Consider the following 27,178-nt stretch of genomic DNA (forward strand, 5'->3'; position numbering starts at 1 on the left):
TTAATTACCGCCACAATTGTCATGGTAAAGGACAGGCAAATAGAATTTTGTGCTGGGTTTCCAAGTATTTGACAGTTTTGCAAAGCTGTTGTAATATATAACAGTACATTAAGACCTCCAGAAAAATGTGTAGCCAATAAGTCTTTCACACATTAGATGTTAGCTGAACTGATGAATAACTCAAAGATTTTGCCTCATTTATGTTTTTGTAAGAAGAAAAGGAATAACTGGATTATAAAATGGCTCCCCAAGCATCTGGAAAAAATCCTAAATACTTTTTTGAGGATCAGGAGATAAGGAATACATAGTAACAGAGCCAAATATAATGTCCATTTAATTTAGAGGTTATTAGAATATAACAATGCTTGGTCAATATATGAACTAAAAAATGCCTCCAGTTTTCCAGTGTTGGAGTTACTAATTGTACAGCATGTCACTACTGATTTACAGCAGCTGACACAAACAGGATGGACACAAATTATCACTGTGTACACTCTCTCTCTCTCATTTGGTTGAAAATATAATTATAAAAATCTTCTTGCTTAACAAGATCCCTGAACAAAACAGTCCATGCAGGTTGTGTGAAGGTGCTTCTGTGGTTATCAGGGCAGAGAGAAGGGATGGCTTGGAGATACAAGCACCAGGTTTGGAACACTTAATCACATCTTTGAATCCTGACAGGGTCAGTTCAGCCCATCCTTTTGAATAGTCAGTAAAATACTCTTTACTGTACAGGCAGTCCTTGGACTTACGACACAATTGGTTCCTGAAAATTATGTTGTAACTCGGAACCGCAATCCACTCCATTGCGGGACCGACCATCATAAAGTCAAAACCAATTGTCATAAGTCGAATCAGGGTGTCAGTTCGGAAATGTCATAAGTGCCGTTGGTCGTAAGTCGAACGTCGTAAAGTTGAGGACTGCCTGTAGCTTATGCTTTGGGAGTGTGTGGGGGCACGGGGCATTTGTACGCTCAAGACCTTAAAAGCCAGTCTTGTTGGCTTTGAGATTACTGGGTACTAATTGCAAGAGCATGTCCTTGGCCAAAATAACTTGTATTTTTACCTTCTGCCGCTAATGTTCTTTGGGTTGTGTGCTGCCTTCTTTGGTCAGCTGCTTCTTTCCAGCCTCATGAAGGGTTTGCATTTCCATGGTGTGTTCTGCATATGGTTTAGGAAGTATTCCATGTAGATGTTGCCTAACTGGGTGCATATAAATTGTTTTTGAACTCTGAGACTTTCAAATGGTGATAGGGCTGATGGATTTAGAACAATGTATCTCATTTAGAAAGCAGTTGGGTAACTAAAACTACTTTACACATAAGCTAACACACTAATACCCGTGTAGAGATGGTGAGGTGCAAAAAGGTTTCCTTTGTATCTGAGCCAAAACTCATTGAAGTCAACAGAAGGATTCTCTTTGACTTCAGTGAATTCTGGTTCAGGTTCCTTATATGGAGTCCTGGCTGGGCTGGGGAGGACAGGACTTTCTCTTCCCCTGCACGGCATCCAGGGCCGCATCAGACCCACCCCCAGGTTTCTTGCCCGGCTGTAGGAAGCTCTGCAAACTCCCTTCTTCCCTCCCCCAACCCTGTGCTTCCTGCACCCATAGCTTCTCAGCTGCAGGGGGAGGGATCACTGTACCGGGAGCTATTTCTCCATCTGCCCAACCCCCGTGCAGCCAGACCCCCTCATACCCAGACCATCCCAGCGAGCTTCACTTCCCCCCCTGCACCCAGAGCCCCACTCCCCCTGTACCTGACCACCCTAACAAGCCACCTGGATCTCCACCCTACCAAGTCCCAACCAGCTGCACCTGGATCCCCACCCCAATGAGCCCCACTCCCCCAGCATCTGGACCCCCTCCACTGAACCCACACACACCCAGACCCCCCCTCACTGAGCCCCAACCACCTTCACCTAGATGGACCCCCCTGCAGAGTCCCATTACCGTTGCACCCAGAACTCTCCAACAAGCCCCTGTGCATCCAGATCTCCCCCACACCTGGATCCCCCACTGAGTTTCCCGCACCCAGATTGCCCCCCACAGAACCCTCTCAACCCACACCTGGATCCCCCCACACTAAGCCCCTCCACACTTGGATCCTGCCTTGCTTAACCTGCCTACCCAAATCTGGTGCTCCTGTCACAGAGAGGCAGGGCCCTGGGGTGTTTCTGGGGCAGGCCCGGTCCTTGCACTGTGTCAGGGTTGGGTGAATCCTCACCACTGAGTCCGTGTCCTGGAGGGGGAGCTCTGCACAGTGATCTCCCACCTCTGTGCAGCCAGTGTCCTGTGCTCCCCAATGCCATGCTGGAACCTCCACATTTATTTGACAAATATAATTTGTGGAATTTTGCAGAATTTTAAAATATTGTGTGCATAATTTTTATTTTTTTGGCGCAGAATGCCCTCAGGAGTACCATACTCTCAGATGACATGGGACCAATGTTACTTCATGGTGGGCGCTAGCCTCCACAGATACTTGCCTTTTGGGCTGAGCAATGGGGGGGGGGGGGAGGGGGCAGGAGTTTTCTTCCAGTGTAGTGCAGAATAGGATGGGCCTTGGGTTTGCTAATACCCATTGTCTGTTGGAGGCAATGGCACCTACCCTTTGTCTGTCAGGTGACCCTTTCTGGATGAATCCACAAAAGGGCAGAGACACCTACAGAATGATTTAATGGAGGCATCTAAATATCTCTTGAATGTTAACTTGTGGCCATTTCCAATCTGAGCTGGACTCTGAACAAAGGCAGTGAGGTGAGCGCTCCCTATTGCATTCCCATTGCATGGAGCCATTCTGTCCATGTATGAGTCTTCTTTCCTTGCACTATCGAGTTGCCGGCTCTTGAGCACACCTCTCAGAATGTTTTCTCAGTGAGACTTCAGAAGTTGACTGAGTCCAGTTGGTGTCCTCGGGTTTGTCTGCTACCAGACTTCTTTCAGAGCAACTGCAGTTGTACAGTTTAATCCTAACACTTTTGTCCCGTCTACGCTCACTCCACATTCATGCTATCTGAATTGTTCATAGTACTTCAAAAAAAAAGTGCAACAACCGTATGGTATTTAAATAAATTTGATGGTGATTGTATGTTTCAGCTTATGTTATCTAAATCCCACAGTGTGTTCTAAAATTTGGTAGTGAGCGTAATTGCCTGTTGGCTTGTTTCTTCTGCTAGGCTTGCTCTGATTGCCTGTTGCCTCATCTTGTTCAGTAAACACTGACTTCCTTCATTCCCGTCCTCCACTTCTTCTCGATTAATAAATTGGGCATCATTATTGACATCGAATAATGCAGTATCACAGACCTAGGATATAGGGCAGAGATGATAGGGAAATACAAATGCTGTATCCTCGATTGTTGGCAATACCAAGGAACATCAGGGCTGATATTTAAGGACTCCTGCAAGAGTTAATTTAGAATTTAATGCTTAAAAAAATACTGCATTAGCTTGAGCATATCCCATGCAGTGCCTCCAGGTGAGCCAATACTTGCATACATAGGCTTTTATACTTTACTTTGCCACACTCACGCAAGTCTATTGTGTAGCCTGGAAAAGACTTCTGATCAATGCAGCCATTGTTTATCCTTTCTGCTGCCTGCGCTTGGCTGCTCAGTTTACGTTTGTATAGTAGAGTGAACAAAGATGGTTCCATCTGTTCTGAAGATGCCTGACAAGGAAATCTTTTCTGAAGCTTGTTGCGTCACTGAAATGAAATACAGAGGAGGAACAAATGTAATAAATAAGGAACTGCTGTCTGATGAGTCATTCAAACCAAGCAGAGCTTTCAGCTTTAAATTTTATATATTTTTAGTTGTTTTATATCCCTACAAGATGCTAAATCTCTTCAGTGTGCACAATACTTAGATGTTGTATCTGTCACTGAAGGTTTGCCTAAATATAACTGAAGCACAGGAAGGAAGATGATACCAGCAAAAATACAAAGGGAAATGGTGGAGGTTGAAGGCTGAACTACATATGCATGAAGCTCCTCACTGGATTTAACCAAATCATCTGAGCTATGATGCTTACGTTCAAAAATCAAACTTTGTCACCTCATTCCGTTTATGTAAAAGAAATTGCTTCATTATCTTTGGGCTGTTTGCGGGAAGCGGAGAGCTATATTTTCCCTTGAAACATTTTTACCCATGCCATTAGCTTTCCCAGGAATTAAGAGAGTGCATGAAGAGGAGATGAGAGCACAATTCATTTATGCGTGCTTTGTAAGGAGGTATTGGTATTTCTGCCAGCTTCAGCTAGTATGTTTGGGTTGGGAGAGTTGAAAATTCAAGGTGTACAGGTCTCTGGAAAATATCTCAAACTGGAGGAAAAAAAATAATGTGGATTCAGCTGAAAGGATTGCATGGCCAAGAAGGACTAGCTCATTCCCTTTGGTCCCTGTATTAGCAGTAGATCAACAGGCATATTGCTATGCCTCATCACAAGCATATACATTAAGCTGTTTATAATAGCGATGGGTTGTGTGAGTTACTCATCTGATACACTATATGAAGTAGAGCTGGTCAACGTAGGTGATCAGGAAAATGTAGTCCCTTTTTTGTAGTTCACAGTTTGAGTCTTTTTTGAGTTCTGACAATAATCTGGTCCAAAGCACATTCAACCCAGTTAATGCTGTTTCTAAAACATGCTGAACTGTTATAACATACTTTTATTAAATCTAATAGTTAATTGCTCTCATTTTCTTAATTTGTCAGTCAAATTTCTCAAAGCAGTAGATCAGGGATCTCAAACGCAAATCACCATGAGGGCCACATGAGGACTAGTACATTGTCCCGAGGGCCGCATCACTGACACCTTTTCATACAACGATACAAAAGTATAGTAAAAAATGAAGAGTAATGTAGTATGCTATTAAAAGTCAATGTATTAACTTTTTTAAAACTGTAATGCGAAAAGTCAGTGCTAATTTTGACAGTCATTTCATTTTTGGCCGTTTTGCTGGCAGTGTTTTGCATCAACCAGAGCATCAATATTAGGTTTGATATCCTGAGACAAAACCAATCTCAGTGTTGCTTGCAAATTGTACCACATTCCATACAAAAAACTACACTAAGAGAATGTTAAGACTGCACAGTTGAGCACATGTGCCAAAATTAGGGTTGCCCACACAACTTTTTCTCTGCCCCTTTGAGACTATGTTATCATGTAATCTTTTAATTACAGGGCCATGTACTGTTTTTCATATAATATATACCTTTTTTCTACACCCTTAAATTGTATAGCATCTTACAGTGATTTTTCTACTGACTTTTATTGCGTTGTCACAGTAGCCCAATATATGCATACTAGCAAAGGACTTGCCACTTAGCCACTCAAGTTTATGGTAAGTATGAGTGAGGGTGGGCAAATGTGTGTTGTTATGGGAAGCTGTGTTGATTTGTGCCTGGATTGTGTTGTGCTGGGAGATTTTGGTTGATTTATGTCGGTGGCAAATAAGGGGTGTGTACTGGGGTGATGGGCTGTCTGTATTTGGACTTGCTGGTTGTGTTGTTGTGTAGGTGGTTATGCTGATATATGAGGTGGCAGCTAGGCACAAGGGTGTGGCAGTCGGGCCAAGTAATCTACCATCTGTTAAGTCTCCATCTTACAACCAATGAAATTGTAGCATGCAAATTAGCTATTGAGTAAGGGTGGTGATTGGTTGGTTGAGTTATCTCTGATATCACAATGGTCTAGTACGCTTGGCACAGCAGAGATACACACCTTTCTGTAGTTGTACATCAATTGTCACATCAAAATAGCTGAGAACTTCAAAATTGGTTGGTAACAGACTGCAAAACCCCCACTCCACCCCTTCCATGAGGCCCCGCCCCCATTCCAACCCCTTCCCCAAATCCCCGCCCCGGCCCTGCCTCTTCTCCGCCTCCTCCCCTGAGCGTGTTGCATCCTTGCTACTCCCCCCTCCCTCCTGGAAAGTCCTAAGCGCTGCCAAACAGCTGATTGGCAGCGGGAAGCGCTGGGAGATAGGCGGAGGGGCATGGACGTGGCGCGCTGGGAGTAGGTGGGGAAGGGGAGCTTGGCTGCCGGTGGGTGCAGAGCACCCACTCATTTTTCCCTGTGGGTGCTCCAGCCCCGGAGCACCCACGAAGTTGGCACCTATGGCAGGCTGCAGGAAATAACTCTGCGGGCCGCGTGTTTGAGACCCCTGCAGTAGATGATCCAACAGTGTTGAAGAATGAGGTTAGTAAGGAGTTTCTCTGAAATATTTCTTTTGCCTGTCCTGCCCTGACTATTACCTAAGGTGTTTTGAACCAAGATAATTTAAGATGTATTGGGTCCTCTTCATCAACTATACTTGACCTCAGTGTGGCCTATACTATAAACCAGGGGCTGGCAACCTTTCAGAAGTGATGTGCCGAGTCTTCATTTATTCACTCTAATTTAAGATTTCACGTGCCAGTAATACATTTTAATGTTTTTAGAAGGTCTCTTTCTATAAGTCTATAATATACAACTAAACTATTGTTGTATGTAAAGTAAATAAGGTTTTTAAAATGTTTAAGAAGCTTCATTTAAAGTTAAATTAAAATGCAGAACCCCTGGACCGGTGGTCAGGACCCAGGCAGTGAGAGTGCCACTGAAAATCAGCTCGTGTGCCGCCTTTGGCACATGTGCCATAGATTGCCTACCCCTGCTATAAACCTTGGGTACCTTGAGCTAGGAATCATTTTTGTCCCCTTCCCTCCCTCTCTTGGTTTGAAACCTCCCCTTTTAACTGCTCATCTTCCACCTTTGGTTGAAGCTTTACAATTTCCAGGGTGTGGGGAGTGCTCCAGGCATTATCCCCAGCTCTCTTCTATATTTCTTTTAGCCCGCTAGGTCACCTTGTTGCTAGCTTAAGGCTTGGCTTTATCTTGGCTTTCTTCACTATATCAACTCCTGGCTATAACTTAAACTCTCACTGAATTTCTCCTTGGTAAAAGATTTTGTGTGTGTTGCATGCTCGCTCTCTCACTCACCTTACCTCAAACATCTAAATTAGCTCCCAAGACCAGAAATCTTGGAGTGATCTTTGGCTCTGGCTTTTATTCTTTCCCACATCCCTTGACTGTACATCTCCCTGTAGGATTGTATTGGTACTAAATTCAAATTCCTCATTGATTTTTAGTGTCTCCCTAGCCAGCTCTGAAAAGTAGGAGGGCAATGTTAAATTGTGTTTTAAGTTACCTTGTATGTCTCCACTTTCTCAACTTAAACACAGCTATTTATTGCTCATCCTCTCACTCTGCACCCACTAGTTCTAGGTTCTTCCATTTATCTCTGCACTGATGGCTGGCTCTTATAGTGATCATTTTTAGCTAAAATGTTTGAGGTGTAGTCTTAGGAAACCCGGAAGCTAAGAACTCTTGATTGTTGTTCTTGCTCTTACCACTGTGATGCAGGACAAGTTACTTCATCTCTCTGCTTCACTTCTAAAACTGGGGTAATGCCTCCCTCGCAGGATATTGAGAGGATTAATGTAGTCAGTGCTTCAGCACTACTTAAAGTTGGAAAACATTACACACATGCTAAATATTTACCCATCTGAAACAAGTGAAACACTGTGGGCCAGTCTGATATCACAATGATAATAAATATAACTGAGCAAAATCTGACCCAGAGTCACTGCCGTTGTTTAAGTCTTGCCTTAAAACTTCCTGTTTCTCTTCAATTTATAAGTGACTGAAAAGCATGTAATCCTGCTCTGTGCTGGAGATGCTATAGAAAAATGAAATTTAGAAATGCCCACATTAAAGGAGATCATGTTCTCCTTCCCATTGCTTCTCTTATTTTCTTGAGTTCTTTGTGTAAAAACAAAAATGTGTTTCTACCTGGATTTTCTGTTTTCACTGATTATATGGTTCAATTGAATAGCAAATGAGCTTGTTGATGTAGACCCTGATCATATGAGATGAAGGTTTTTGATTACAGAACTCTGGATTAATTACCTGTGTCAAGAAAGATGGCTATGGAAGAATCTCTCAAGAGTCTTAATTCCTACCTAGTGCTTTGGTAATTGCACATGTGTGGGATGCTTTCCAAACCCAGTATGTGCAAAATGTTCTTTCTTTCTGCTTATGCTTTAATCTGATTTTCAAGTTGAGTGGTGTAAACAGGCTATATTGAAAGACTAGGTGCTCTACTTCCTTTCTGGCAGGGACCTTAGCAGTGCAGTTTTCAATGTCCTAAATGTTTAAAATTATCCCTGCTGAGTGGTCTCCATTGCTTTCCTCAGTACATAATGGGTAAAGATTAAGCACGTTTGACCCATACAGCTACCATTTATGACCAGGCCTTTTCTGAACCGGTTTAAAATGGGAATGATCTGTTGCCTTTCTTTAGCTCTATTTCCACTGCATTTACATGGTGATCGTTTTCTTTAATCTGTTGTCACGGAAAAGGGCTTGTTCTGTTTTAAACTGCTCTGAATTTAGGGTATATTGAGTGAGTGAGGCATGCTCTTGTTTAAAGGGGCATTCTCGTTCATATGAGATTGATATGTATCATGAATCAGTCTCTTTTCTGTTTAGCTTGAAATGAGATTTTCAAAGAGGCATGGTTAAAACCACCACAAGGTGCTGCCCTAATAAGCATTATTTGCAGACCAAATGACTACTCCTGCACAGATGAGTTCTTCATCTCCTCTCTTACTCTCCCCTCTACAGGCATCTCACACGCATGATGCAATCACAGAGGCTGCTCAGCTGATGAAGGAGGCAGTGGATGATATAATGGTTACACTGAATGAAGCTGCCAGTGAAGTGGGCATGGTTGGAGGTATGGTAGACTCAATAGCTGAGGCCATGAGCAAGGTGAGTATTTGGTACCTAGCAACCCCAAATTACATGGAGGGAAATTAATGGTTATCCTAGATGATACTGGCAACAATTGCTTAACATTTAATGTATGTTCCATTATACCACTGAAGTAGTTCAGAGAGCCAGATGCTAAATGTTCCTTAAATGGCCAGTGCTAAGTCAGTTCAGCTTTCTGTGCTGATGGAACGTGTTTTGCTATTGATCATAAAGGCCTGAAGAGTTAAGTGTTTCTAAATTCTTTCACTAACCTGCATTAAACAGTAAGAGGTGGGTTGGGCGTGATTTTTAAACAAAGCCCTTGCTTTTACTCAGTTACATGGCAAACACCCAAAAAGCATTCATTCAGATTGAAAGTTTATTGATTAAACAAGAAAGAAAAACAAGCATTTGTATTGAAACTGTGTTTGAGTGATTATGCAAACAAACTTAATCAGACCTTATCAAAGCCTCTCTCTCCTTTTGGAGTCAAAATATCAGTGTCTCTTATTTTCAGAGATGAAAAGGAAAAGGTTAATTTTACTCTCAGTCCTGATCTGAAGAGCATTCACTTATCCTGTTCTTAACAAACAGATACAAGGTGAAGGAGTGACAGGATAGAAAAGAGGGGTGAAATAGGCTTTGATTGATGTTTCTGGAACACTGATTAGTTACGAGTGGATGCTTTGGCCGGCAAGGCAACCATGAGATCTGCTGCTTGGACCCTGGTTAGTTACAATCTGGTCAGGGCCATCATTTGGTGGCATCTTTTCTCTTTAGACAAGACAGGTTTGGTTGAATGCAGTATGATTGACTTCAGGATTTGATGCAAAGCCAGGAGAGTGAGATAGGATAGGAGGAACAAAATAGTAGGACAGAAAATAACACAACAAGGGGATGCAATACAGGATCCTATGTGGCTTTGCAGTGCTGGTAATTAGATATTCTCCTGGGTTGGCTGAGGACTGGATATCATGATAATATGATGGCTTTCAGCACTCACGGGTGAAAACAAAGTTACTTAAACAAGAGCAAGGCCAACCTGCCTTCCTTATGGAAGAAAGTCCATCAGTCCGGTTTACTCCTTCTGTCTGGGGATCAGGGAAGATGCGGTGAGACAAGATGAGCTGGGATGCAAAGTGGGCTGCGGATGAGAGAGAGTGTTTTTTTCAAAGTCACTTTTTTAATAACCCAAAAAAGGGGAAAAGTGGGCGGCATAGTTCATCCACATCATTATTTTATCCACCAATTAGACCTAATATCTGTCTCACTCATTTTGTTACATTAACTTCCAGCTCCACATCATCTGTTTTTAACAAGTATAATTTCAGCAGTACTTGGATTATATCGACATGGCCTTTTTTGTTTAGACTAATCCAGTTTCTCTGTTTCATTCTCTTGCACCTCTTTAAAACATTCAGTATTGTAAACAGAATGACCAGTTTTTCATGGTTATTGTAACATCTTACAAACTTTCACATGCTTTTTACAGTTGAGGTTAGGGTGACTTTGTAGGTCCAGCAATCACAACAAACCCTACCATATGAAACCATAAAACTAGGAGACAGTTAGCATTAATTGCAAAATAGTACTGATGCACATGATGGAACTTGCATTTTCAATAGACACAAAATCATTACCTTTTGTTAGCACTGGTGGGATAGGATTATTTTGGAGACCTATTCCATTGAGTGGTGTGCCAGTATTTAAGAAAACAATCAAAAATTAGAAATGTCAATTATTTGGTTTTGCAAATGAGTTAAACCGCCTTGTAATACCACTGGAGTAGTACTGGTTTAGCATTACAACATATGTTTTTTTCCTCATTAAGTGACTCTCCCTTCTGACAACAGTCTTAGACTAGGACTTGTTTTGTCTTATTTGCTAAAGATAACAATATACATAACAAGTTCCTGAAATGACAGGTGATAGAAACATTTCTGATATTCAAAGAAACAAGAAAGTGTGTTCTAAAGAGGAAATAATTGTTTTCAGATATCTCTGTGTACTGGTTGATGGCATGGTCCCAGTGCTTCAGTTGGCTGGAGACAGTGCTGGGCTGCTTGATTTAATTGCATAGAGGAGAGTCATTTTAGACTGCATCTGCTTTAAATGAAGTTAACAGCCTGTAATTTTCAATTTTTGCTTTGATCATTTTTATCTCTATGTGTTAAGAACTTCCTTTCTATCTGCCAGGGTTTGTAGCAAGTCTTCTCTTATGAAAGTCGCCCCTCTCCCCCCCCCCCCCCCCCAGTTTAATATGTTTTTCCCCTCTTGGAAGACTCTTCACAACTAGGAGTTGGTTCTGAGGGCAAGTTGAATGTGGTACATTGCTGGTACAAAACTCTGCCATTTCAGAATTTTGAGATTAGGAGTAACTTCCCTAGGAACTTTATTAATGATTAACGCTTCATTCAGATTCCTCATTCGCTTGTTCATTTTGAACCAAAGAACTGAAGCTTAGACTTGAATGAAGTATATGAAGGTCAAAGAGAAAACAAAACCTAACTAATTCATCAGTGGTCATTTGCTATGGGGAAAAATGGGCAGTTATTTCCCTTCCCCTTGGCCAGGCTTTTCATCAGTCTATGTCTTCCATTATGTTTTTCACTTCTTGCATTGCTCACTCACACACATTCAACTTTTCAGAATATAATATCCCATATAATGTTCTTTGTGCTAAAACATCTCCCTCTCCTTTTCCCCCCAATTTTTCTTGAATGACGCTCTGGTTGCATATCCATATGTAGAGGAGTTTGCCAATTTTAACACAGAATAACAAGTTGAAAGCTGTTGCATAGCAACCAAGTATGTGGGGCTTTCTAGGAAGAGAAATCAGAAGGATGGGTTAGCAATTATCTTCCCTTGAAGGGGAGTGTCTCAAAACTGTAATCTTTATTGTCTTGTCTAGGGTACTACCTTTTGTGGCAAAAATGCATATAGTAGTCCTATAAATCCTGGGCAATATTTTCTGTCATATTGTCTTCTAAAACAAATTAGTCTGGTTTTAGTTAATGGCGGGGAAAATGAGATGAACTTGAGGAACACAGTGGAGGAAGCCACGTCTGAAGAGTCTTTACCTAAGATAATTAGCAAGTCTCGCTGAGAAAAACATAACTAGTAAACTGGGAGTATGCTAGTCTCAAAAGGAAGGTAGGGGAAGTTTAATTTATTAAGCAAATACATTTTCCATCATCTTTTGCTAAAAAAAAAAAAAAATTTTAACAATCTTATTTATACTAGGCTTCATGTTTAATTTTACTCAGTCTCTGGCATTTTGGTGGCTGAGTGGTATGCAGAATGGAACGTTTTATGGCATGGCCTAAAGGAATGTTATAGCGACTAATCACAAGATCTGTCTTGTGATCATTGTACATTCATTTTTAGATCTAATGGGCTGCAGGTCGGGGAAACTGAAAGAAAAAAAAAGTGAACTTGGGAAGAAAGTCAGGACTTGCTAAATATTTGGGCACTAAACTGCATATTCTATACAAATGACATGAAATTAGTGATGTAAGCTATGAAGCTTTACTGTACATTTGAGCTCATTTTGTATTTAACTTTGTGTTGTGCAATTGCAGTACTAGACTGAAAAGTTTAGTAATATGTGAGTCCTTCGTGCCTGTCATTGCTTTCGTGTTTTCCCCTCTCTCCACAGCTGGATGAGGGCACACCTCCAGATCCAAAGGGAACATTTGTTGATTATCAAACTACGGTAGTGAAATATTCTAAAGCCATTGCTGTAACAGCACAGGAAATGGTAAGAGAAACTAGCAAGTGTTCTATAAAATAGCTGGGTAACAACTATAGAGTATGTGTAAGAAATTCAAACCGCTGTACAGTGTTAATCTGAACCAATTCTGACTGGAGCCTTTTCTTTGTGACATTGATTTCCAGTTGATCTGTTTTGTGGGTAGGCAAAATAAGGGTGCTGACACCATTTCCTGGACTTCTTCATTGGAACTTGATTGTATGATGGACAGGAGTGCGATCTCTCTCTGGCTAACTCAAAGTACGGGGCTTTAAAGAATATATGCTGTTCTCTTTACCTTGCTGCCCAAAAGAACAAGCTGTGAAAACAGGAGAGAACACCTTAGGAGGCATGTGCTGGAACTTGACAGTAACCAAAAGAGATGCCTCCATGAGGAAGAGGGTGGAGGGAATGGGGTAGAAATATAGTGTTCAGGAACAGATGAAGTGAAGCAAAAAGGAAGTTATGCTGATTACTGGGGAGAGAATAACATTAGGAATAGCAGTAGTACAAAACTCTGTCCACCGTGTCATTATTGATCTGTCTTGGGCCTAGCTGATTTAGACTGTTGTAGACGTTGATATGATTTATACTCCCATCAAGAGAATAATACTTGAGCTGGTCTGTTACTTGAATCTGTCTTGAAACAATGGTTTGACTGTACCAGAACATTTTATGGCAGAGGATTTCTTTCCATTAGAGGCTGAACTAAGACCAACCAATTCATTTCATTAATTTGATTGTGAAGCAGTCTGTTAACACGCAACAGCTGGTTTAAAACAGACTTGTCTAGCCAGTTTTACAATTTAAAAATTGAGTGGCTATATTCCTCCTACTGTAATGGGAAAAGCCATCGAATTTGGAAGTCTGTGTTAACGGGTTCTTTGGCATGAGATGTATATATTAGTGGAATGTGATGTCAAGTACGTCTCATGAGGCTTACTTTTTGTGAGAAACAAATGAAGGTATGTGTTGAAACTGCTTTAATCAACCCTTCAAATCATTGAAATCTTGTCCTAGCATAAGTTTCTTGCTGACCTACATTAGCCCTTTGGGGTGTGATATTTAATTATTCTTTAACTTTATCCCTTAATTGAGATCAAACCTTGCAAGACAATCGTTAAATTCATGAAATGAGCAATGGTCAAATCCTTGTTTTCTCTCACAGAATTCCTGGTGATGTGATTCACTTGGGCATAAAATGAAGTGGGGCGGGATCTTTGGCTAATTAGGTCCTTTCTTGATTCATACTAATGGTTAATATAATAAACTGTATTAATCCATTAGTAAAGAATACTCTACCTTTTTTAAATATAAGGATAATATTATTGCATGCTACCAAAAAAAACCCTCTACATTGTTGTGCAAAAAAAAAAAAAAAGAGAGGGAGAGAGAGAATCTTTGCAGGTACTGTAGTGAGTTGTCATTTCAACAGATTGCAGTTAGCCCTTCTCCATGCACATTAGGAATTTGTCTAAGACCAGTTTATGATTTTATCCAAAGGCTGGAATGTCACTCGTTTCACCTGTTTTCTCAAGCAGAAATGGAACAATGTCACCTTCACAGAGTTGGCAAATATTCCAGGAAAAGTTTCACTTTTTGTGCTCCCAAATCAGAAACTCTTCGTTTTGTACATTTCCAAACATTTCCTTCTTGCCCCAGAGGTCTTGCATGTTCTGTGAGTCTTAGGATCCACTTAAGATCTTTCCATTCCACATCATGGTGACCATCAGTGGGGCTGAGGAGGGTCTAGAAGAGAGTGGGTTGCTTAGCCCATCAGTGCCAAATGGAGGGGGCCGCTGTTGTGCAGTGTGAAGCACTCTTCTCCCCTTTCTTCTCCTCCCCAAATTCACCTACTAAAGCTGAGAGTATTGAGTACTTCTGCAGTCATCTACTCTACTGAGGAGTGAATTTCCATTTGTAACTGCACCTCAGTTACTTTGTGTTCTGTGGGTGCCTAGTTACTGTGGGTCTAATAAAGCATGTTTGCTTGTCTTTTCGGCTCATAGAATTCTAGCTGGAAACTGAATTGCTAAGACAGCAACAGGTACCCTATCACTGGTGCTGCAAAAACATACTTGTGTGCTTCTAGGCAGTGTGGAGTATTAACAAGCTGGTTTTATGCCTGTCATTGTTTTATTGCTTGTTTTCTTTTTTCAGATGACTAAGTCGGTTACTAACCCGGAGGAGTTGGGAGGACTTGCATCACAAATGACCAATGACTATGGGCATTTGGCTCTCCAGGGCCGAATGGCAGCAGCTACAGCTGAACCAGAGGAGGTCTGCAGTTTTTAGACCTCTAAACTCTGAATGCACAGTGGTGTCAACATTAAGTATTCTCTTGCACTTTAAAATGGGGGGGGAAATGGGGTACGATAACCAAAGACAGTAGGCCACCCAGTTGCTATAATGCAGCTGCAGTTATCCCCAAGTCTGAGTCTTCTCTTGTGCAGTCAAATAAAAAATAGGGTTACAACCTTCTGGTAGTAGGGGTGTTTTCTCTGAAACATTTCTGAGATCATTTAAAATGAATACAGTAAATATTTTCCCAGACAGGAAAATTATGTTTACTGTACTTCAGTCTTGTCAACCATCTGTTTGTCCAACATGTAGGAAGACAGTCTCTATCCCGTTGACACTGGAAATATTAGGTAGTAAGACACATGGGGTGGGGTTTTCAGAAGGATTCCACCTGGGCCTAACATTGCATTATAGGCCCTATTCCATGGTTTCAGATCTGGAGATCTGTACTCAAACCTCTCTCTCTTCCACAGATTTCATGTTTGGGCCTATCTGTCTTAGCGCTCTATCAGTACCTTTTAAAAAGAATGGATTCAAGCATACAGCACACACAACTAGATAAAAGCTTTAATGCTATTATTTTCTCTGAAGGGAAGGGGGAACTAGTAGAAAATGTTTACATTCCATCTTCTTGGCATAAAGTCCAAAATATTGCCATCTTCGTTTTCATCACAGTTGAATCATAAGTCAGCCACTGTTTGCCATTACAGTCCCTATATATCTTATGTAGGCTATCTAATCTACCCATTTTGCACCACTTTCACTACTGTGGTATATGACCACCTGTGAAAAACATCTGTAGTTAGATATTTATTTACAATACTGACACAGCCTGGCACAATACTGTGTATGTATATATACATGTAGGCTGTAACATGCATTCTGTTGCAGCATTGCTCATGCAAAGTATATGTGAATGAAGAGCTGCGGAATACAGCAAAACATTTTCTATTAATATTTAAGTTTTTAAACAAGTTTGTTTCTACCATTCTTATCCTTTTTTATCTCACTTTTTGTGAAATGTCTCGGGCACTAGTTTTCTGTTAGGAATGTTACAAATTAGCAAATGTTAGAGGCCAAAAAAGTAAGCTTTTAATTTCTAAAAGTGTGCGTGTTCACACCACAAGCCAAATTATAGGAGTTGCTCACCAAGTCAGAGTACAGAAACATCCAATCAAGCATGAACAACAACTCAACGTCAATCATCAGATATTTGAAACAAATTGCTTGCAACACTCCACAGACAAGAACTGTTCTCCAGAATAACTGGAAAGTTTCCAACTGCTTGCAGGCAACCTGGAAACAGAAAATTGGAGACATTTCTCTAGTTATTCACTACAGATCATTTCCCACTGTCTCATGATTTGATGAATCACATAAATATACTTTTTTCTCCTCTCCTCAAACTGTTTCACATATACCAGGGGTTCTCAAACTTCATTGCACTGCGACCCTTTTTCTGACAACAAAAATTAATACCGGACCCCAGGAGGGAAGACCAAAGCCTGAGCCCCACCACCCCGGGTGGGGAGGCCAAAAACGCGAGCCGTGTCGTCCCAGGCTGGGGGACCAAAGCCAAAGCCCAACGGCTTCAGCCACAGGCAGGGGGCCTGTAACTTGAGCCCTGCTGCCCAGAGCTGAAGCTCTCTGGCTTTGTCTTCGGCCCCGGGTGGCGGGGCTCGGGCTTCAGCTTTGGCCCCAGGCTCCAGCAAGTCTAAGCCAGCCCTGGCAACCCCATTAAAACGGGGTCCCAACCCACTGTTTGAGAACCGCTGACACCTGACATATACCATACTGCCCTGAGAGGGAGATTCAGAGAGATAATCAGAGGAAGGGAATGGTCGTTGTCCTCTTTCTCCATCATGTGTATGGTACTCAGGGCATGATTAAAAATCTTTGAATCAGTGAAGATGACTGCTTTTTCCCTATTGATTCTTAGACTGTTGGTGTTTAGCTCCATTGGCCAGTTACAGTATCAGATTATCAAGACAAAAGACCTTCAAACAGCTTTTGACTTATTTATTACACCTCCCCACTGACAGTTCACTTGAGTTTTTTTTAAATATTCTTGGTGCTGAATAGCTAAGTCAATGGCTTATATTCATCATGGGTACTGTTAGGCATAATGAACATTCATTTATGAAAATAGTGCACATTAACGTCAGCTTTAAGTAGAAATAATTTCATTATTGAAACTAATAGCTGCAATTCCTACTTACGTATTAACCAAAATACAAAGACAATTATATGTAAACGTATGTAGCAGTACTAAAACTAGCATTGGTTCGTATTTCTCAGGCCACACTGCTCAACTCCATTTCAAGATTAATAGTAAATCTGAAATAGTGATGCATTTAGAGGTATATATAGGCTTGGCTATTTTATAGGGATGTGCCAATTATTGGAGAATAAATGAATATCCAAGAACTTGTGCTAGATTCATCTGTGAATGAAATTGAGGTACTCAGAACTAAGCTTACATACTCCTCAACCTAGTTTGATCAGAGTGGAGGAGGAGCCTGTATGCCTTGAGGTCAGCTCACCCTGAGAACAAGCAGTTCATTTTTGCTTTATACCTTGGGCAATGAAATATTACAGCACGGAGATGTACACATTTTTGTGACATTTCTACTATCTTTTAGAAATACCTAAATTAGACTTGAGTAAATTCCCTATGCTAGTCATATAAGACATGTCCAGATTCTGATCCCTTAACTCAGGTAAAATAGTATTCCTCCTTCATGAGTAGTCCCATTGAAGTTGAGGGGATCACGTGTGGATTAAGATGCTACTTAGCATGAATAAGGGATGTCAGAATCTGGCCCTTATTTCTGATCTTTGCAGGAACTGTACTGGTGGGCAAGTATTTGCAACAAGAATTGTGCGAGTTTTACCATGTTTCCATTTATACAAAGCCTCAACATTCTAAGCACCTTCTTTGTCTCCTGTCTCCTCTTCCCCATAATTTGTTGCCTATCTAGATAGGGTTCCAGATCAGGACTCGGGTACAGGATCTTGGTCATGGATGTATCTTTCTAGTACAGAAAGCTGGAGCTCTACAGATTTGCCCTACGGACAGCTACACCAAGAGGGAGTTGATAGAATGTGCTCGTGCTGTCACTGAAAAGGTAAGATGTCCCTTGTTGTTTCATAGATTCAAAAGGGATCGTTGGGATCATCTAGTCTGACCTCTTGCATAACACAAGTCATAGACTTTCCCTCAAATAATTCATAGAGCAGATATTGTAAAAAAAACATCCAGTCTTGATTTAACACTTGTCAGTTAGAAGAGCTGTGTAGTGTGGGACAGCACTGATTTGTCTTTTAAACAAGCTTCATGACAAAGTTGAGTTGCCAAGAGCTTCAGTCATCCTTGTGATCACGTTACTGGGCAGCACCATAGATTGCTGAAAAGAAATTGTGACACTGAAATAAATGCACCAATCTCCTTTATTGCCTGTGCAGAGTACTGTAGGATAATTGGAATTCTTATTTATTGTAGCTGGGGGAAGTTTTTCCTTTCATTTAGATATTATGGAAGATGAGTGGTTACACTATTGATCGCAGAGTGTCATTATTTATATGCAGAGCAGATGCAGTTAAGGCCTCCATGATCCGCTCATTTATTGTGTATCCTGCTTGATCAGGAGACAGACTTTTCCTACTGTGAAAGACAAATGCCAATAGCAGGCTTCCTTCTATGGAAAAACTAATCAAACCTGCTAATGTGCAGATAGAGCAGGCAAGGGAAGGGAAAGGGAGAGGTTTATCGTAGATTGTGAAATGAGATCACAAAATGAATTGCACCTGTTGATTCTCATCACAGGAGTTAGTTTAACTCAGAAATCAGTTCATTATGCTTTGTTTTAATGTGACCCTCTTTTTTATTTTCCTGTTTCCAGGTTTCCTTAGTTCTGTCTGCCCTTCAAGCAGGAAACAAAGGTACTCAGGCTTGTATCACTGCAGCCAGTGCTGTGTCGGGGATAATTGCAGATCTGGACACAACTATCATGTTTGCTACAGCTGGAACCCTTAATGCTGAGAACAATGAATCATTTGCGGATCACAGGTCAGTGATACCGAAAAAGCTGGTGGAGGGGGCTGGCTGCAAGAAGGGGGCAGGGGGCAATAGATAAATGTCCTGCTAATGGCAAACAGAGGGAGTGGAGATGCAGTTTTCCTGCCTTTTCAAACCCCTAATAATGAAGCCAGATGAGCAGAGGAGCAAGAGAGAAATAGAAAAGGGTTGGGGGCAGCACTTCAAAAGCTGGATAAAGTAGCCTGTATAGTAAAAGCAAATTTCATTTTGACCATTTATGTGGGAGAGGAAATTTTAAGTTATAGCTGGATAATTTCTCAACTGTTTCAAAAGAAAACCTCAAAGATCAGTTTTATCCAAATTATTTAATAAATCCATTTCTATATTTCATTCTTACTGATTGTTACACTGTGATCCTATATAAAAAATTAACTGTCCATGCATTCAGAGAGAAATACTTTTCCGATGTTTTTTGCAAGACTTGTATTTGACTTTATGGCTTTTTCTTCGTGGGTTACTAAATGCACTTGCCCACTGCTGATGTTGGAGATTATTAATGGAAGAGATGCTGGAGTATCAGTCATTCTGTCATTTGGTGAGATGATGTCACAGGTTTCCTTCTGATAGTGTCTGAAATAGGATGAGAGATTTGCAGCATCCAGGCCATTATTCTCCTCATATTAAAAACCTGATTCTAATGGTCAAGACTGAGCTGTTGCCTAACAGCACAATTGGCCTACACTGCCAGCATTTAACTCAGTACAGTGCCAGTGGCTTTGGGAGTATGAAGAGTGCAATGCAGCCCAAATTATTGCAGCTTTATACAGTAAGAGTTAGGGTTCATTTTTATCATCAAATAATAAGTTTGTTAAATGCTGTGTGACAAGTGTGAAGACAAGGTCCTGCTTCAAAGAGCTGAACATTGAAATGCAAGATTGGAATGCAAAAAAAGACACAAAGGCTGAGCAGTGATGATTAGCACGTTCCTTATTTTGTTACCTAACCTATCACTTCTTTGAAGGGATGTCCAGAGATTGTGTATGTCCTTTCAGACCATTTGCTAAGGGAATGGCTAAAGCCTTTATGCAGAGGCTTAAATGGAATATGCAAAGTGTGTATATATTAACACAGGTTGGGGTGGGGGGAACAAAGCAACAGTGTGGTGTCCATGTACACTTTGTTGGACACTTTCTCCTCCTTACAGTACATCTTAATATTGTACCTCAAAACTTACTTTTGCTGTTAAAAATAGCAGTCTTGTTTGGGAAGGAGACAAATAAGCAAAGAGCTCAAACAGAGTTCAGGGAGTTAAAACCTCAGTATGTTTTGTATATTGCATTATAAAACATAATTCAATTCTAATTAAAACTTTCTTTAAAGCAAAAACCCAAACTGCTGTCTACTGTCTCTTTGCATTCAAAAGGGATTACCTGCTTTTTGCATTGTGTCTGTATTTTATAATCTTTAATTGCTGTGGGAAGTGCAGCAATTGATCTTTTTTCAGTAAAGCTGGATAATCATTTTGATTTCCTTCTACCTAAATGAGTAATTGGAGTAAGAGAGTATGCATGAAACAGCTGCTATGTAAGAGCAGATTTTTCCAAATTCTGAATATATGGATTTAATACTGTGCACTTCCAACATAATTGAAGATTGCCCCATTTCTATAAAAAGAAACATATTTTCCAACTAGTATGCTCTCATGAGTTATCTTACCACAGGCCTTGTTTAAACTGGAGTTTAAAGGTGTGATGTTAGCATGTGTTTGCCTTGAATTCTACGCTAAACTGGTCAAGATAAATCCCAGAAGAGAGCCTGTACTTAAACTCAACCAGTTGCACATTGCTAGGGTTACCATATCCAGCAAATAAAAAAAGAGGACCCTCCACGAGCCCTGGCCCCGCCCATTTCCCCACCCCCAGCCCTGCCCCTACTCCACCCCCCCGCCCTAACTCCGCCCCCTCCTCCCACTCCCAGCCACGAGGAAAGGGCTGCCCCAGCCCTACCGGCTTCACGGTTTGCCGGGCAGCCCCCAGACCCTGCGCCCCCGGCCGGTGCTTCCCCAGCGCAGCTGGAGCCCGGGAGGGGAAGCGCCCAGCCGGGGGCGCAGGGTCTGGAGGCTGCCCGGCAAACCGTGAAGCCGGTAGCGCTTGGGCTTCAGGCAGCCCCCTTGCCTCCGGACCCTGCGCCCCCAGCCGGGCATTTCCCCTCCCGGGCTCCGGCGGCGCAAGGTCCGGAGGCGTGGGGGCTGCCCGAAGCCGGTAGCGCTTGGGCAGCCTGGCTCTTAAACAGAGTCGTGGAGGAGCAGAGCCGCCGCGGCCTGAGGCTCTGCTCCTCCCCTGTCTCTTCGGCTCTGTTTAAGAGCCGGGCTGCCCCAGCGCTACCGGCTTCGGGCAGCCCCCATGCCTCCGGACCCTGTGCCGCCGGAGCCCGGGAGGGGAAGTGCCCGGCAGGTGGCTGGGGTCCGGAGGCAAGGGGGCTGCCCAAAGCCAGTAGCGCTTAAACAGAGCCGAAGAATCAGGGGGGGAGCAGAGCCGCCATTTTCCCGGACATGTTCGGCTTTTTGGCAATTCCCCCCGGACGGGGGTTTGAATGCCGAAAAGCCGGACGTGTCTGGGAAAAAGAGGACGTATGGTAACCCTACACATTGCAGTGTGCCTTGTCTAGACCAGATTTTTAATGTGTGTTACCATGCATTGGCTAATATGCTAACATTACACTTTAAAATCCTTGTTTAAACAAGTTACAAGTTTTTCCTTGCACTATATCTAGCAATCCTGAGAATTCCAGTTGCTGGGTTTTGTGCAGGTTTTGTTTATTTCTAGGCTTACTCTTTTTATGTTCAGTAAAGCATAAGGGCTGTGGGTCTGGCAGCTCTCAGCCCTTCACTTTTGTTTTCTAACCTTTTTTCTGAAGTTCAGTACTCACCATAGTTAACTGGATGGTCTGTTCTTTCCCCTGAATATGGGGGCAGGGGTTGAAATTTTTTAAATTTGTCTGCCTGAAGAGTTAATGTGAGGGCGAAAAAAAAAAAGATATCAGTCATGTTTTCTGCAGCTTCTCCCTTTCCCATCCTCCCCCACAAATCATTATTTTCTTTTCTATAGAACGTGCTGGTGGAGGTTTGACAACTGGTAGTTACAGCATGGCTTGGCTTAATCTCTCCACATTAGGACCCAGTGCTCCCTCCCTCTCCCTATTCCCACTCTCATTTCCTTTCAAGAGGAAGTCATTTCATTGAGTCATCCTGAGTCTGGTGTGTTGACAACCTGAAACGTAATGCATCTGTTCTGAGAATTGCAACCTGACTTTGGCGTTGTCGCTAGGATTAGCACTAGTAGACACTGGTATGCTGACCTACATAGAGCCCTTTGTCTACGTAGCACTTTCTCTGTTAGTCAGGATAATTTTGAATAGCTGTTTTGTTTTTTTTTTCCTCTTCTCTCTTTCCCCTCTCCTGCTTCCCTTTTTTCCCAGGGAAAATATCCTGAAAACAGCAAAAGCTTTAGTTGAAGATACAAAATTGCTTGTGTCTGGGGCCGCCTCAAGTCAGGATAAACTAGCCCAAGCAGCTCAGTCATCGGCTACCACCATCACACAACTAGCAGAGGTGGTAAAACTGGGAGCAGCCAGCCTGGGATCAGATGACCCTGAAACACAGGTATGAGGGGCTGCGGGAGCAGAAAATAGACCAATGTTTTTAGTATTTAAAGACATGGAGAATATCACAGAAGGGAGAACTCTGGAGGTACAGTGTAATTTTTTTTAAAAGTTTCTATCAGTGGAACTGAGGCTTCCAAGTCAGTTAGGCTTGTGAAAATTTTACCCACAAATAGCACAAACCTTGCACTGCCTCTCTTGAATGATTTGCGGTTGAATCAGGCACCTCCCCTCTTTGAAAAATAATACTGCAAAAATGGACAAGACTTGATATAGGGTGTCTGATCCCTCCCCCACCAGTTTTAGAATGTTTTTTTTGCAAGAATATTCTCCAATTCCTCGTTTTTAAATGGCTCATCATGGAGCTTCCCTTGGGAGACTATCCCATAATTTAATTGAATTCACTGCTAGAAAGCTTTTCATTGAGTTTAAGACCAAGCTAAACACCTGTTGTTGTTTGTATGGTGTGAACTGTATGCTAGAACTTCACAGATATGTCTGGATTATTTTACTCTCTTTTAAGTCATTTAATTCATCAAAGTAGATTCAATTAAACATTTAATTGTTGTTTGAATCCTGGTGAAATGTGGGCTGGTGTGTGCACTGTAGATGTGTCTGTGTTAGTAAATTAATTTGAAAATGTCTGTTTGTTTGAGGCACTGGAAAAAATGTGTATCTCACTCTCCTCTTTGACCTTACATATGATCTTTGTTCCAGTGTCAACTTCCAGAGCATTTCTCTGTGGGAGAATATTTTTGAAACTGAAAATGTTTGCTTCAGCAGCAATTTTTTGATAACTTCATATTTCAAACTAGCAACACTGGGGAATTTTAAGTATTTATTACACTTCCTGGCTTTGTCTTCAAGTAAAGACTGGCAATACTGGTTTGCCAGTAAAAACCACACAGCACTAGCAATTATTTATTTGTACCACTTGTATATGTGGTGTGATAATCCATAGTGGGGGGTGGAGGAAGAAGTTCAAATTATAGTTTTAAGTATAGTATGTGTCTGAAGGTACATACATTTTCAATACCTTCTGCACAAGGTACCAAGATACAAAATGTAACTTTTCCATATAAGTTAAAAGCTCATTTTACTCAGGCTGCTGAAGCCACAGAAGCATGAAGTTAAGTGTGTGTGTGTGTATGTGTGTGTGTGTGTGTGTGTCCATTGTTGTGTAACACAGACAGAGAGAGAAGTGAGCGCTGTACCAATCTACATTAGGTCTTAGGGTCTTGTCTTTTCCTCTTTGATTATCAAAGAGGTTCTGAGTTACCAAAGCTTGAGTAAGCTTTCACAAGAAAGTGAAGATTCTAACTTGGCCATAGATTGTAATAAACTGCAAACAGGCTGAACTGAGGCAGTGCTAAACTTTTTATTTCCTATCCATTACTGAGAAGTAATAGATCCACGTATCTTTTTTTTTTTCCGGAGCTGTCCCATTTTCCATGCATGTTATCACTTTGAAAAAGGGTAGAATTGTGCTGATATCACTAAACCAAAGTAAAAGGTTAAAGGTATCTGACCACATAGCAGATAGGGAAAAGGATTTTGGGGGAGAGAGTTATTCTGATGTTTCTTGGAAATAATTGTGCTCATGGGGAGGGGCATAAGACTTTATTTCCCTTGTACTTGGTTTGGGAGGCAATTTACTTGAATTTGACTGCTGCTGACTCTAACCTCAGGTAAGTCATTCATCATTTAGTTCCTTAGGGGCTCTTAGGAGACTAGGCTATATAAAACTTCCTTTTCCCTGAAATGGAGTGTTTCCCTTATGTCCAGGGCATACCAAGTACGTTTGATCTGCTTACGTCTGTCAGAATAGTAGCTGACGTCACAGTAAATGGGGTCATTCTCCAAGGGAGGATCAAGCTGTAAGTTCGTACCTAGTTTAACTGCTCCCATTCTATTCCCATGCCGAACAGAACACTGAGGTGAATAAGCCCCTCTTTGGGATACGATGGGAAAGAGAGAAATCCTGCTTTAGAGAACCATTTAATTATAGGAGATAGTAGCTGAACTGGGTTCTGAACATTGTATAGCTGAACTGGGTTCTGAACATTGTATAAAATACTGTACAGATAAACACAGCTTTAGCTTATGCAGGAAACTAGATGTTGTTTTTTAGCATTTGTGCATACACTGTCTTTTTCTCTCAACACTGTGTACCAACATTTGCTCTGTGCTTAGCAGACCCCTTCAATGTACATCCTGCCCAAATCTTCCATCTCTGGGCTGAGGTGAGATGTGATTGCACTAACTTCACATCCAAATTTCTCATTCTTGTAGGTTGTACTGATCAATGCTATTAAGGATGTTGCTAAGGCCCTTTCTGATCTCATTGGTGCTACAAAAGGAGCTGCTAGCAAACCAGCAGATGATCCATCCATGTACCAGCTCAAAGGTGCAGCTAAGGTAGGTAGTGCAATATCTCTCCCTTTTAGAGAAGTTTAGAGCTTATCTCAGCTTCTGTTACGAAAGTTGAAAACATTCCTTTGCTTATTCCTTGCTGTTTGCTTTGATGTTTATTTAAAGAAATAGCTAGCATCACTTCGTTGCTAGAATTTTAAAGACTGGTGCCAGTGAATTCTGGTTCACTTCAGTCTCTCATTTTCCTTCTGTTTTATCTGTATCCTACTAACTTAAACTAGACGGTTTATGATTGGTGGAAAGCTGGATAGTATCGTTCATGTCAGTGCCCGTAAACATAATATCAGTTTTCTTAGTCATCTCACCACAGCTAGTTAAAGAGTTGTATTCCTTCTGACAGGCACCTCTGTCAATCTGCAAGCATATGTGTCTGGAGGGAGGAGGGAGGTTCCTGGTATATTCGGGCTACGAGACTAAAAGTTTACCCTATAAAAATGTGTACTTGAATCCTATAGCAAGGATAATGAACAAGTAATGAGAAGTCCACAGTATAAGCATCCAGCTGTTAAGATCCTGACTTGGACTTTTCAGCTTTTAGAAAGTGGTCTGAAGATCTCAGACAGGTGTTCTATAAAATGTAGTGTACTTTGATTGCATTTCTCCCAGGCCATGCGTCTAAACGGAAGTGTCTAGTGGTCAGAGCACAGGATTTGGACAGCTTCTGCCACTGTTTTATTGTGTCACCTCTTTGTGCTTCAGTTTTCCCACATCTGAGATTTTTGTGAAATTTGCATCACAGGGCTCTTGGGGCTTAATGTTTGTAAAGTGCTTTGAGATGCTGAAATTTGGGCAGTATTGGATCTGCTTCCAGATGATCGGGTAATCAAAGTGACATTTATGCATTTGCTTGGCAAAGAGATTTTGCCCTTTCCCATCAAATGTGGACCTGCAGTGATCGATGCCTCAGATTGGATTACTGCAATGCGCTCTGCGAGGGGGCACTCATCAAAGACCATGCAAAGTTCAGCTACTACAGAACAGTGTCTGCTTGCTTAGCTGGTTCCCTTTGCTTTACAGAGCTCAATGTGATTTGAGTCCTGGTTATCTGAAAGCTTACCTTCCTCCTTGTGTTCCATCTGAAGATCTGAGATGGGCTTAAGTGCTGTCCTAAGAGCATTTGTACATCTACAGGCTGGAGGGAAGATGTGCCCTTAACTTTGGAACTTGCTTATTCTGTATGTTGGAACCAGTGTTTGACCATCAGGGCATAAGGCAAGGCTAGCTACAGTATTGACTCAGCCTTTTGCCTGAGGGGGAAGTCGTTAAATCAAGGTTTGGGTTGATTTCCTGAAAGATAGTTGACTTCTTTTCAATTGATGATGGCAGTTGTGTGTTTAATTGTGGTTTTACAAACTGTGCCAAGAGAACGTAATAGTGGCATTTCATGAATTAGTAAATAACGTGCCTGGTCTCTGACAAGATTTTTTGAGGTTATAGTTTTGCGTGTGTGCAGTAATGGAGGCAAAGGAGAGGGCACTAGTTTCTATATGTTAGAAACCTGTTGACTTTTAATCTTTCTGTAGGCAATTCATACCAGATGTGGAGAAGGGATTCTGTTAACTTGAAATTGTATGATAGGTGATGTTACAGCATAAGTACTGTTAATCAAAATTGTATGATGAGGTATGTTATTGCATAAAGACATGCCAAGGAGTGCCCAGAGACACAGATCCTAGGACTTCTGGAGAGGCGTTCCACCCAGACTGCCTGTTTGGAACTTTGGGGGTTTGAATCTGACAAGTGGTCACTTGGGTTCTGAGGGGAGAGAGAACAGGATCCTGGGGGGGTTGTGAACTAGACACGGGTCAGGAATGGAAGCACTGCCAGGCCCTTGTAAGATCATGCTTGCCCTGTGGGAGCACAAAATAGAAGGGTACTGTGTGCTATTGGGACATTTGTTTTGTTCATTTTGGTTAAGTGAAGTTTTGTGGTCTTTCAAACCCAGAAATCAGAGGCATAGTCAATCGGTCAGTTTGCAAGAGATCTGCAGGGCCCTCGAAATAGTTAGGAAAAGGAACCAGGTTCACCTGATACTCACAGGCAAGTGTCCTCAGAGGAAGCTTAGAGAGGTAAAAGGGCTGAAACCCAGAGACACTGGTGTTGAAAAAGGTTTGTGCCCAGGCATGGGCGAGTTGTGACACCATGCACTCAAGTTTAGGAAAGCACCACTATTCAGTGAATCTGGGTGTAACAATCTAA

The 27,178-nt window shown here is 41.7% G+C and overlaps 1 protein-coding gene across 4 annotated transcripts in view; it reads left to right on the forward strand.

Annotated features, from left to right (window-relative positions):
* Positions 1 to 27,178, forward strand: part of TLN2 (talin 2) — a 382,138-nt gene that overhangs the window by 299,304 nt on the left and 55,656 nt on the right. For all 4 annotated transcript variants that reach the window (XM_054041883.1, XM_054041884.1, XM_054041885.1 and 1 more), the window contains 7 exons: positions 8,667 to 8,813; positions 12,454 to 12,555; positions 14,707 to 14,826; positions 17,829 to 17,975; positions 18,750 to 18,916; positions 22,364 to 22,547; positions 24,839 to 24,964. In XM_054041883.1, the coding sequence (XP_053897858.1) occupies positions 8,667 to 8,813; positions 12,454 to 12,555; positions 14,707 to 14,826; positions 17,829 to 17,975; positions 18,750 to 18,916; positions 22,364 to 22,547; positions 24,839 to 24,964 (993 nt within the window). The remainder of the gene's footprint in view (positions 1 to 8,666; positions 8,814 to 12,453; positions 12,556 to 14,706; positions 14,827 to 17,828; positions 17,976 to 18,749; positions 18,917 to 22,363; positions 22,548 to 24,838; positions 24,965 to 27,178) is intronic.

The sequence above is a fragment of the Malaclemys terrapin genome, chromosome 10, assembly GCF_027887155.1.
Source record: "Malaclemys terrapin pileata isolate rMalTer1 chromosome 10, rMalTer1.hap1, whole genome shotgun sequence".
Classification (NCBI taxonomy): Eukaryota; Metazoa; Chordata; order Testudines; family Emydidae; genus Malaclemys; species Malaclemys terrapin.